The sequence below is a fragment of the Schistocerca americana genome, chromosome 4 (assembly GCF_021461395.2).
Source record: "Schistocerca americana isolate TAMUIC-IGC-003095 chromosome 4, iqSchAmer2.1, whole genome shotgun sequence".
Lineage (NCBI taxonomy): Eukaryota > Metazoa > Arthropoda > Insecta > Orthoptera > Acrididae > Schistocerca > Schistocerca americana.
In genome coordinates this window covers 38460218-38473427 of record NC_060122.1, presented here as the reverse complement: position 1 = coordinate 38473427, position 13210 = coordinate 38460218, and the positions used below count along the sequence as shown (strand labels likewise).

General features: G+C 41.7%; 1 protein-coding gene across 3 annotated transcripts in view; it reads right to left on the bottom strand.

The window, feature by feature from the left end:
• Window positions 1-3729: 3729 nt before the first annotated feature.
• The window catches only part of LOC124613152 (peroxisomal acyl-coenzyme A oxidase 3-like), a 323979-nt gene continuing 314498 nt past the window's right edge, over window positions 3730-13210 (bottom strand). For all 3 annotated transcript variants that reach the window (XM_047141777.1, XM_047141776.1, XM_047141778.1), the window contains exon 13: window positions 3730-4204. In XM_047141777.1, the coding sequence (XP_046997733.1) occupies window positions 3951-4204 (254 nt within the window). In that variant the 3' untranslated portion in view covers window positions 3730-3950. The remainder of the gene's footprint in view (window positions 4205-13210) is intronic.

The following is a 13210-nucleotide window of genomic DNA, read 5'->3' as shown; positions in this document are numbered from 1 at the left end:
CTTTGGGATGACACCTTCTGCTGTCAAGAATTCAGTGACTGCACGTTGCTTACATCGCATTGACCGACCGTCTGCGCTGTGATCCATGCTTTACACTCTAACAATACAACCGTTCACTGCTGAGGCTTCCCACCAACTGGAGCTGTAGAGAAGAAGCTACGGAACAAGCCAGTACGCTGCATACCAATGCTGCTGACTGTTGAAGAGTTACGAAGGTGGAGGCATTACTTTCCAGTCAACCCTCGTATTACTGATCATTAAAATCTCTGTAATGTGTAAGAAACAAAAAGCCAATATTAACTTCCCACAATGAAAATTACAAATGTAGAAAAATGTCAGTTTACAATTAAATGGTATAATAGAGTAGTATCGGTCATTAAAAAGATCACTGCTGAAGCCATTATCTGGTGAGAGTCATTTTTCTTGAATGTAAGTAGTAAGCCTGCATTTCCCTTAGGGTGGGTCAATATCCAGTATATTGTTATATGCAAGCACTGAGGAGAGAAAGAAAAGCTTTCTCTGAATTGCTTCAGGCAAATGCTGGGATGGTTCCTATAAGAGGACACGGCCAGCTTCCTTCCCTAACCCAATGAGACCAATGACCTCACAGTTTGGTCTCCTCCCCCAAAATCAACCCCAACCCACCTTAAGCAAATGTGGACAAGTTGCCCTTTGTTAAGTGTTGGATTACAATTGAATAAGACCAAAAGATTGTTAAATTATAAAGGATAATTTGTGAAACACTAACAGGTACAATATCTAAAGTCAAATTTATGGGAGAAGTATCTCTGACTGCTACAGGCAGTCAATTTCCCAAGGAACTCAATAGTAACCTTTCCATGCTTAGAATCGTGGAAAATAAAAATGAAACCAGCAATATAGTTTCTATATACATTACATCATTATCCATCTCAGGTCCAATAGAAGAAGAATTAGTGTAAAATGAAACTGGAGTAGTTTAATCAAGCAGTTCTTAAACAAAACACAGACAAAAAGCAGTACCGATGTCTAAACATTGTTGTTAACAGTTTCTTCAAAGCTACCAAATTATCTCCCTACAAGTGGAACAATGCTTAAAAAGAAGTCATTGGATAAATGGAAATTTAAAATCAAGCCGTGTGATATGCGTGGAGGGGGGAGGGGGGATGTGAGACTGCTAGAAACTTGGTAGCCATTTTGGAAGGCCCTGTCTCAGCTGCAACTTGTAATTTTCTATTGGAAAAGGGATTATGTGACATATCACACAGATAAAGAATTACACAAGAAAAACAATGGCACCTTTCATTTGAGCACAGCTTTATTCACTCTCAGGCTACATTTCGTCCTTACAGGGGGTGTGAAAGTTGACGAGCTGAAGGAACTGAGATCTGATATAGGAGGGATAGCACCTGTATTGTTGCACAGGATTTTAACCAATGTCATCCAAACAGATCACCCAGTACCGTCAGATGGGTGATGAAACTTCTCGCAAAATTCTGTGAAAGTGGCTCTGTCCCAAACAAACAAAAAGCTATATGATCAGAGAACTACAGATGGAGCAACATCGACTGCTATTCTGACATAATTTGGTAAGAGTACAGAGGACAGTATGTGCTGCAACCGAAAGGTGGGCTTAGCTGTAGGTCAGTAATAAGGGATCTAGCACCACATAATTGACACCCTTACAAAATGCAATCAGCTCAGGTACAATTCTCATTGTCGGGTTCAGTTCGCAAAAAGGATGACACACAAGCTGTACAAAGACCATCATTTCCTCTAAGACATACTTCTTACTGATAAAACTAATTTCTATGTCAACGAAAATGTAAATAAACAAAATCACAGACACTGTTCAAATGTCACTGGTGTGACTCATCAATGGTAGGTAATGCCTCAGAAGTGGTGGTTTGGTGTAGAATATTGGATTCTTGTTCTGGATCGGACATAGCCCCAAGAATGGCAGGAAGAAGATGACACAAGAATAACTATAATTATGGAATACCTGGAGCAGTTTCACATTAACTTGGTACACACGTGACTTATTTGATATAGCACCCATAAACATGGGAAGGGTGGTCACAGATAAAATAAATGTAAATCTACTGATATTAGCATTGAATATCCAGGTTGTTTTTTTAAAGTTAGGAGGAATGGTGACAGTTCCTGTGACATTTAAGTTCAAATTTAGTCAAATAAAACTCTGGATTTTTTTAGAATAGATGTAATTTAAAAAAAGAAACACCCATGCCTCGGGTTTTACCACAACCTCCTCTCCAGCCCCTCCCTCCCCAAACCCCCTATATAGTCCCATAGGGACTGCAAAGACAAGATTATGATAATTACAGCGTGCTTTTAGTTATTTACACAGTCATTCCTCCTGATCGTCTTACAAGAGTGGAATGGAAAGAACCTCTAATATATAACACAATGGGAAGTTCTTTCTGTCAGACAGTGCTCAGTGGCTTGTAAGTATAGATGTATATCGGGCAGTAATAAATAGTCAGCAACTGGTGGTAAATTACCACACACTGTGCTGTCCATATCACAAAAAAAGCAAGTGCCATCAATTCACTGTACAAAAGTTGATGATATTTGCAGTAGTAGCTGTAATCAGTGGCTTTCCTCTTATAGTCTGGTACCGCATGTCGTGGAATTTGAATCCGCGCCAGGCGTCACGGACGTCAAGGACCCCTAGAGGTCACTGCACCATCACGCTGTAAGCTGTGACAGTGCATGCCTCCTGCCCCTCTATTAGTGTGAGGGCGCCACAGTGAAACACGTGGTTCCTGCGGCCAATATCGGCGCCCCAGATAGAGTACTTAAGCGCCTGCCTCTCGCTTAGCCAGTCAGTCTAATCTTGCGTATGTCTGTGAACACATCGCCTTGCGTTAGACAGCTCACTTACTTGTTCTATGTACGAGTGGGCATGTTTGTTAGGTTTCCTGTGACTCCGTTGTTCGATCTTGTTGTTCGTTCTGTCCTTCGTTGGTCGTGTCCGTCCTCTCCCATTGTGTTGTTGTTCGCGGGCCTCTCCACAGGTCCCACCGCGCTTTCGGTCATTTCAACCCCACGACCATCCCGGTCGCAGTTACAACATTTAGTAAAACATTTCGATGTCAAATACAGTTTTTATTCACACAGAGGTTCCTGCAATCTGGAATACTACGTTTAATAAAACTGCATTTGTAATGTGTGTGCCAGTCTTTCAGTGAGTTACATGATGAAACATTATAATTATGACTGTAGATATGTCAGAAGGTTGGGGGGGGGGGGGGGGGGGGGATTAAATGCATTTTTACAGTTGGAGTTCTTCATTGGTTATGGAATTCAGTTCCATCTAGGAAACATGACAAACTGATTTTGTTTTATATTGTTCAGTAAAAATTTGGAAACATATTTTATAAAAATTAATTTCTGTAGTCTTGTAACATAACAAATATTTTGTCATTTCAAAATCTTGTGTTGTATTGAATGTGCATCTGATATGAAATTAAAAGTGTGACCAAAGCATACAAAGTCAGTGCAATATAGTTCGCTAAAGCACTCACACAAGGTTTTAGCCTTAACACATTTTTTTCATTCTTTAGATCCAGCCAAAATATAGAGCAGCACAACATTGTTTCTCTTCCATTGCAGAAGTGTGTGTGGAACCATTAAGATGAGAAACAACCAGTTAAAACAACTGATAGTTCAGGGAATAACATGTTTATTGTCACTGAATCATAATCTTTACATAATATACAAACAAAGTAGTCTTTCCTATTAGTGCTTTATTTACACCCAGCTTCACACTACAGTACAAAAATAAACAATTATTTCACAGTTATTATACAAATATGCTGTGCAAGATGTACAATTTCCTTCCAAAATGTGTACATAAGTATTTCACTTCATAAAATGCCAACATGGAAACAGGATGCACAGTAAACATTATAGTGAAAATGTGTGTATATATGTGACAGTTAGTCCCACTACATTTTGCTTTGTCCAAATGACACTTCATTGCACCAAGATGGTCTCTCAAATGTCTGCTGTTTCTGGAAGAGATGAGTATGCAGATTTTGATAAATTTTTCCATCTGAGTTTCCAAGTAAAGAATTCAATATGAAATCTGGTGGAGCTATGGCATCAGCAAGTGAGACAGCTTCATTCTTCAGCTGAGTACACAGGTGCATAATTCCCTCCCTTAACATCTCAGATGCCTGAGGGCCATTCACATATCCTCCTGGAAATAAAAGATGCAATATTTTGGTACAAAAATTTTGTTAAATTCATAGCCTTCAATTACTTTTTGGAACCATTATTTACTTCTTCAGTGGAGCAATAAGGAAATATTGTGTGTGTGTTTGGGGGGGGGGGGGGGCTGTTAACTTAATACCCAAATAGAACTCTTGGGGATGTAAGAGACTTTCTTGTCATTTAATAATTATAACCTATAATCACAACCTAAATAAGCTAAAATGTTTGATCTGTTCTATTATTAATCATAGTGTTTGTCAATACCAGGTGTTCTCCTTTAAACTCCTCTGATTTTGTCTTCTTTTGTGGTATCATGAAATGATGCTCTTCACAAATCTTAAATAATATGTAAATATATTCCATTTATAGATCATGTTCATTATCCACCAGCATTGTGGCACCATCTGTGTATAAAAGACCGTTCGAGTGAGAATCTCCGTTAAGATTAATTTCTCCATTAAAATCTTCCATTTCCAGATTGCATCATCTACATAAATGTTCAAAAGTATGGGTGAAATTCTGCACTCTCGTCGAACTATCTCCTTTGTTGTTATAAGCTGTGTTAGTGTGCCATTTACATCTAAAATTACAGTTGCATGTTTGTATGGACTCTGAAATGTTCATTAGGTGTTGCAAATGTCCTCTTTACTATGTACTGCTCCATAGTTTCTCTCTATCAATAGTACTGAATGCCTTAATGAAACCAATAAATTATAACTGGGCTTCCCTATTATACTCTCTGCTCTTCAATTATTTCTTTAATTATCAATAACGTATATGTTGTCGTGCGCCCTTCCAAAATGCCTTTTGTTCATCACATACCCCACTCACATTTAAGGAACAATATGAAATACAAAGCAGTTGCAGGTATTTGCAGATATCAAGACTCGGTAGAATATCAAGACTTGGTAGAGTCTATATTATGGGTTGTTCCACAGATGATACATATTATGTACTCTTTTGTAAATAATCTTGAAATTAAATTTCTACTCTGTAATGATGTATACCTCATGATTAATATTTTTACAATTTAAAATTGTGCGCTAGAACACAGATTGTATTTCTGGTATGAAGTAGGTCTAGGTACTCTGCACAGAGGAGGCAGGGATAAGGGAGGATTCAGGGTGTTACATCCGTGTCCTTAACCAGCAAGTCAGAATTGATGTCTTCCGCTGAATCTGAAACTGAGCCACTGAATCACACTATGTTGCTGGAAAATTTTTGGCGTCATGCCAAATGGAGGCAAATACAAAAGGGTGGGAGATCTGTTAACTGTCAGTAGATCAAAAATAGAGTGAAATTGGGGAAACACCAGCAAGATATGAGAAGGAACACCAGGTGCACTGCGTATGTATAGCTGTGGGCCTGTGTGCTGCCAGCTATTGAGAGAACAGTGTGCAACCAACTGCAGATAGTAGGGCAAGTTGGAACAAATTATACCTCTTGTTTGGGCTCCAAGGTCTTGCAGCGACTGGCAGAGAAGTTTGATAATACCATCCTTTCACACAGTGTTGCAATGAAGTTCACAGTCTGCAACATTGTCCTCAGAACAGAGTGTGACAGCCCCCCCCCCCCCCCCCCCCCCCACACACACACACAAAAGTTCTGAATTGAGTGGAAGGCTTGAACTAGTTTCCCTTTCTTTATTTAAGATTAGGTGACTCCATCTAGTCTAGACTTGGACAGTTGTAAGAGAACCGTAAGTGTCAGTGTTGTAAGATCAAAACCAGTGCTCTCCACAGGCAAAGGTATTAAAATCCTAGTGGTTAACTGGTAAAGCATTCACAACTAAGGGCCAGAGTTCGAAGAACTGCTAAAAACCAGAAGAGTTCTCATATTACAAAGTACAGAAATGCGGTTAAAATCTGAAATTGATAGCGGTGAGAATTTGGGAAAAAATTACATTACAAGGAAATGCCAAAGTGAAATGGATGTGGTGTATTTTTCACAGTTGACAAGACATTCAGAATCACCAATATAAACTGAAACTGCATACAAGAGTGGTCTGAGCAAAATTGAGTGTCAAAGGTAGACATAAAGTCATAATCGAAAATTTCTGCCAACCATCATACTCACCACCAGATGTAATCAAATACTTAAGAAAAAACCAAAGTTCATTAGGACATAGAATAACTTCCCCAATAGAACTGACAGAGGAGATTTCAATAATCCAACAACCAGTTGTGGTAATGACACTTATGTAATCAGTGGACGTGACAAGACATCGTGTGAAAACAATATTAAATGCATTTTCTGAATATTACCAAGAACAGACAGTTCAAAACCTCACTCTTGGAGGAAATATATTGGATCTAATGGCAACAAATAGATTTGACTCATTCAAGACATCCACATTGAAATCGATGTCAATAATCATGATGAGCCAGTTGTAGCAACAGTGATTACCAAAGTATAAAGGGCAGTTAAAACAAATAGAAAGATTTATATGTTCAGCAATACCAGAGAAGGAAATTTACTACTGACAATATAGTGGAGATGCCGAGTTACAATAGGCACAACAAAAAGATTCACACAATTATAGCTTTCAGCCATTAAGGCTTCTGTCAGCAGTACACACACATACACACACACACACACACACACGTCTGAAATCTCAGACACCTGAACCCACACTGCGAGCAGCAGCACCAATGCATGACGTGTGTGGAGACTGGGTGGGGGTAAGGAGGAGACTGGGGTGGGGAGAGGGAGGGATAGTATGGTGGGGATGGCGGACCGTAAAGTGTTGCAGTTTAGACGGAGGGCAGGAGAGAAGGTGCGGAAGGAAGAGGGGGTAAGTAGTGAAAAGGAGAGAAATAAAAAGAAATTAAGAGACTGGGTGTGGCAGTGAAATGACAGCTGTGTAGTGCTGGAATGGGAACAGGGATGAGGCTGGATGGGTGAGGACAGTGATAATGAAGGTTCAGGCCAGGAAGGTTATGGGAGCAAAGGATGTATTGCAGGGAAAGTTCCCACCTGTGCAGTTCAGAAAAGCTGGTGTTGGTGGGAAGGATCCATATGGCACAGGCTGTGTAGCAGTCATTGAGATGAGGGATATCATGTTTGGCAGCGTGTTCAGCAACAGTGTGGTCCGCATGTTTTTTGGCCACAGTTTGTTGGTGGTCGTTCATGTGGACAGACAGCTTGTTGGTTGTCATGCCTACATAGAATGCAGCACAGTGGTTGCAGCTTATCTTGTAAATCACATGACTGGTTTCACATGTAACCCTGCCTTTGATGTGATAGGTAATGTTAGTGACAGGGCTGGAGTAGGTGGTGGTAGGAGGATGTATGGGACAGGTCTTGCATCTGGGTCTATTACAGGGGTATGAACCGTGAGGTAAGGGATTGGGAGCACGGGTTGTGTAAGGATGGATGAGTATATTGTGTAGGTTCGGTGGACAGGGGAATACCACTGTAGGAGGGGTGGGAAGGATAGTGGGCACGACATTTCTCATTTCAGGGCACGACAAGAGGTAATCGAAACCCTGGGGGAGAATGTTGTTCAGTTGCTCCAGTCCCAGATGGTGCTGAGTTACAAGGGGACTGCTCCTCTGTGGCCGGACTGTGGGACTTTGGTGGTGGTGGGAGACTGGAAAGATGAGGCACGGGAGATTTGTTTTTGTACAAGGATGGGAGGATCATTACGGTCAGTGAAGGCTTCATTGAGACCCCCAGTATATTTTGAGAGCGACTGCTCATCACTGCAGATGCAATGACCACAGGTGGCTAGGCTGTACAGAAGGAACTTCTTGGTATGGAATGGGTGGCAGCTGTTGAAGTGGAAGTATTGCTGGTGATTAGTAGGTTTGATATGGATGGAGGTACTGATGTTGCCATCTCTGAGATGAAGGTCAACAACTAGGAAGGTGGCTTGTTGGGTTGCATAGGACCAGGTGAAGCAAATGGGGGATAAGTTGTTGAGGTCCTTGAGGAATGTGAATAAGGTGTCCTCACCTCCATCCAGATAGCAAAGATGTCATCGATGAGTCTGAACCAGGCGAGGCCTTTAGGATTCTGGGTTTTTAGGAAGGATTCCTCTAGATGGCCCATGAACAGGTTAGCATAGGATGGTGCCATGTGGGTGCCCAAAACCGTGCTGCGGAATTGTTTGTAGGTAATGCCTCCAAAGGAGAAGTAATTGTGAGTGAGGATTTAATTGGTCATCGAGACTAGAAAGGAGGTTGTTGGTTCGGAATCCACAGGGTGTCTGGAAAGGTAGTATTCGATAGCAGTAAGGCCATGGGCATCAGGAATGTTAGTGTACAGGAAGGTGGCATCAATAGTGACGAGCAGGGCACCGTATGGTAAAGGGAAAGGAACTGTGGAGAGTCAGTCGAGGAAATGGTTGGTATCTTTTATATAGGAGGATAGGTTCCGGGTAATAGGTTGAAGGTGGTGGTCTACAAGAGCAGAGATTCTCTCAGTGGGGGAACAGTAATCGGCCACAATGGGGTGTTCTGGGTGGTTGGGTTTATGGACTTCAGGAAGCATGTAGACGGTGGTAGAGCGGGGAGTGGTAGGGGTAAGTAAAGAGATGGACTCTGGGGAGATGGCCCTAAGGATTTGAGTAGTGACTGGAGATCCTGCTGGATTGCTGGAATGGGATCACTGTGGCATAGTTTGTAGGTGGAAGTATCTGACAGCTTCTGCCATGTAATCCTTGCAGTTCAAAACAATGGTAGAGGATCATTTGTCAGCAGGTAGGATTATAAGGTTGGGATCAGTTTTTAGATGGTGGACTGCAGTTCTTTCTATGGATGTTAGGTTAGTTTGCATGTGAGGGATTTGGGGAATTATGCTGAGGCAAGGTTCGAGGTTAAGAAATTATGGAAAGTTAACACGGCAGTTTGGAGGCAGTGGGTGTGGATCATGGTTGGATGGAGGAGTGAACTGATTTAGGAAAGGTTCAATATTGGTCTTTGGTTGGGTCTGATTGGTCAGGTTGGTGGCAAAAAAGTGTTTCCACTGTAGGTACCGGGAGAAGGAGAGAAGGTCCTTAACTAGTCCTGCATGGTCGAATTTGGGAGTGGAGGAAAAGGTGAGGCCTTTGGAAAGGACTGATATTTCTGTGAGACTAAGGCTTCTGGGGAAAAGTTTGTAACTGTGTTGTGGGCCTGTTTAGGTTCTGGGCTCTGAGTAGGACAAAGAGCTTTTTGAGGTGGCTCAACCTTCGTTTGTCACTGACTTCACCCATCCATCCCTCTCCCTGTTCCCATTCCAGCACTACACAGCTGTCATTTCACCGCCACAGCCAGTCTTTTAATTTCTTTTTGTTTCTCTCTTTTCCACTACTTACCCCCTCCTCCTCTGCACCTTCTTTCCTGCCTTCCATCTAAACTGCAACACTTCACGGTCTGCCACTCCCACTAAACTTGCCCCAGCCTCCTCCTTACCCCCTCCCAGTCGCCACTCCCATCATGCACTGGTGCTGCTGCTCGCAGTGTGGTTTCAGCTCTCTGAGACTGCAGTCGTGTGTGCATGTTGCGTTTGCGCGCGCGCGCGTGTGTGTGTGTGTGTGTGTGTGTGTGTGTGTGTGTCTACTGCTGACAAGACCTTAATGGGCGAATGCTATAATTGTGTGAATCTTTTCGTTGTGCCTATTGTGACTCAGCATCTTTGCTATATGGTGAGTTGCAACTTTTATTCTCTGGTATTGTTACATTCCATTGTTTGATTTTTGTCTGACGCCTTTTTTTCGATCCTAACCTGTTTTCCTTTGTAACTACATTCTTTTTCGTCCACTATGCTGCTTCTTTCTTTTCTTTCCTGTGTTTCTCTTGTTCCCTTACGAACCACACTGCACGCTCTACTTATGAGCCACGTGCAACAGACGACCTCAAGACCACGCTGATTGTTAGTGTAGCGTCTTAGGTCCCACACTACTCCTGCGGATATAATGAATTCGATACCTGCAAACTGATCACACTCCCTGTGTCAATTCCCGTATTTTTGCATGTTGTCTCCCGCACTTTTCTGGTGCCACACGATCTTACATCTCTAACTAAGAACCTCTCCCCACCCCCCACATTTCCCCAATCTATCCCTGTTCGCACCCACTAAATCCACCTCATCCAGTCACATTTGCTGTCCCCCTTACACTTATCCGCCCTCAAACGTTCTACCCACAGTAATACACATATATTTATTATTGATTAGGTATTCTTTACTTTGACCCCTGTGACTTTTCGCCAATTTTAGTGAGTTTTTGTCTTCCACTATCGTCGCCTTCCTCAGATTTCATCTCGTTTTTTCTCCCTTGTGCATCCATTTCATCCTTTTTTACTTTTCACACGTATTTGGGTGTATTTTTGCATAATTTTTCGGACGTAATTCTAATTTCTTACGTAATTTTTTGCACCACCATGGATCCTTGCTCCTTCCATATGCGTCAATACAGAAAAGTTTCCTTATCCCTAGCCAGATCCCAGTCCCACATACTGTTCCTGCATTGTTGCTTGGCTCATGGAATCCCCCATAATGGCCTTACCATCAAATTACCTATCTCCGGTTGCCACCCCTCCTTTAACAGTGACCTCCACCTGTTCAGATTCCGCCAATCCTTAGCCCTCACCAACATAGTCGTGAAAAACCATATCAATCTAGCCCAATCCTCCTTGCAGTTTCTCTCCATCCGCAAAATTCTCCTGCTATGTTGTTTTGTTGTTGTGGTCTTCAGTCCTGAGACTGGTTTGATGCAGCTCTCCATGCTACTCTATCCTGTGCAAGCTTCTTCATCTCCCAGTACCTACTGCAACCTACATCCTTCTGAATCTGCTTAGTGTATTCATCTCTTGGTCTCCCTCTACGATTTTTACCCTCCACGGTGCCCTCCAATGCTAAATTTGTGATCCCTCGATGCCTCAAAACATGTCCTACCAACCGATCCCTTCTTCTAGTCAAGTTGTGCCATAAAACTTCTCTTCTCCCCAATCCTATTCAATACCTCCTCATTAGTTACGTGATCTACCCACCTTATCTTCAGCATTCTTCTGTAGCACCACATTTCGAAAGCTTCTATTCTCTTCTTGTCCAAACTAGTTATCGTCCATGTTTCACTTCCATACATGGCTACACTCCATACAAATACTTTCAGAAATGACTTCCTGACACTTAAATCTATACTCGATGTTAACAAATTTCTCTTCTTCAGAAACGCTTTCCTTGCCATTGCCAGTCTACATTTTATATCCTCTCTACTTCGACCATCATCGGTTATTTTACTCCCTAAATAGCAAAACTCCTTTACTACTTTAAGTGTCTCATTTCCTAATCTAATTTCCTCAGCATCACCCGACTTAATTTGACTACATTCCATTATCCTCGTTTTGCTTTTGTTGATGTTCATCTTATATCCTCCTTTCAAGACACTGTCCATTCCGTTCAACTGCTTTTCCAAGTCCTTTGCTGTCTCTGACATAATTACAATGTCATCGGCGAACCTCAAAGTTTTTACTTCTTCTCCATGAATTTTAATACCTACTCCGAATTTTTCTTTTGTTTCCTTTACTGCTTGGTCAATATACAGATTGAATAACATCGGGGAGAGGCTACAACCCTGTCTCACTCCTGTCCCAACCACTGCTTTCCTTTCATGTCCCACGACTCTTATAACTGCCATCTGGTTCCTGTACAAATTGTAAATAGCCTTTCGTTCCCTGTATTTTACCCCTGCCACCTTCAGAATTTGAAAGAGAGTATTCCAGTTAACATTGTCAAAAGCTTTCTCTAAGTCTACAAATGCTAGAAATGTAGGTTTGCCTTTTATTAATCTTTCTTCTAAGATAAGTCGTAAGGTCAGTATTGCCTCACGTGTTCCAACATTTCTACGGAATCCAAACTGATCTTCCCTGAGGTCGGCTTCTACCAGTTTTTCCATTCGTCTATAAAGAATTCGCGTTAATATTTTGCAGCTGTGACTTATTAAACTGATAGTTCGGTAATTTTCACATCTGTCAACACCTGCTTTCTTTGGGATTGGTATTATTATATTCTTCTTGAAGTCTGAGGGTATTTCACCTGTCTCATACATCGTGCTCACCAGATGGTAGAGTTTTGTCATGACTGGCTCTCCCGAGGCCATCAGTAGTTCTAATGGAATGTTGTCTACTCCCGGGGCCTTGTTTCGACTCAGGTCTTTCAGTGCTCTGTCAAACTCTTCACGCAGTATCTTATCTCCCATTTCGTCTTCATCTACATCCTCTTCCATTTCCATAATATTGTCCTCAAGTACATCGCCCTTGTATAAACCCTCTATATACTCCTTCCACCTTTCTGCCTTCCCTTCTTTGCTTAGAACTGGGTTGCCATCTGAGCTCTTGATATTCATACAAGTGGTTCTCTTCTCTCCAAAGGTCTCTTTAATTTTCCTGTAGGCAGTATCTATCTTACCCCTAGTGAGACAAGCCGCTATATCCTTACATTTCTCCTCTAGCCATCCCTGCTTAGCCATTTTGCACTTCCTGTCGATATCATTTTTGAGACGTTTGTATTCCTTTTTGCATGCTTCATTTACTGCATTTTTATATTTTCTCCTTTTATCAATTAAATTCAATATTTCTTCTGTTACCCAAGGATTTGTGTTAGCCCTCGTCTTATTACCTACTTGATCCTCTGCTGCCTTCACTACTTCATCCCTCAGAGCTACCCATTCTTCTTCTACTGTATTTCTTTCCCCCATTCCTGTCAATTGTTCCCTTATGCTCTCCCTGAAACTCTCTACAACCGCTGGTTCTTTCAGTTTATCCAGGTCCCAACTCCTTAAATTCCCACCTTTTTGCAGTTTCTTCAGTTTCAATCTGCAGTTCATAACCAATAGATTGTGGTCAGAATCCACATCTGCCCCTGGAAATGTCTTACAATTTAAAACCTGGTTCCTAAATCTCTGTCTTACCATTATATGATCTATCTGATACCTTTTAGTATCTCCAGGATTCTTCCAGGTATACAACCTTCTTTTATTGTGAGTTAGAAACTGTAAAAACTGAGTCTT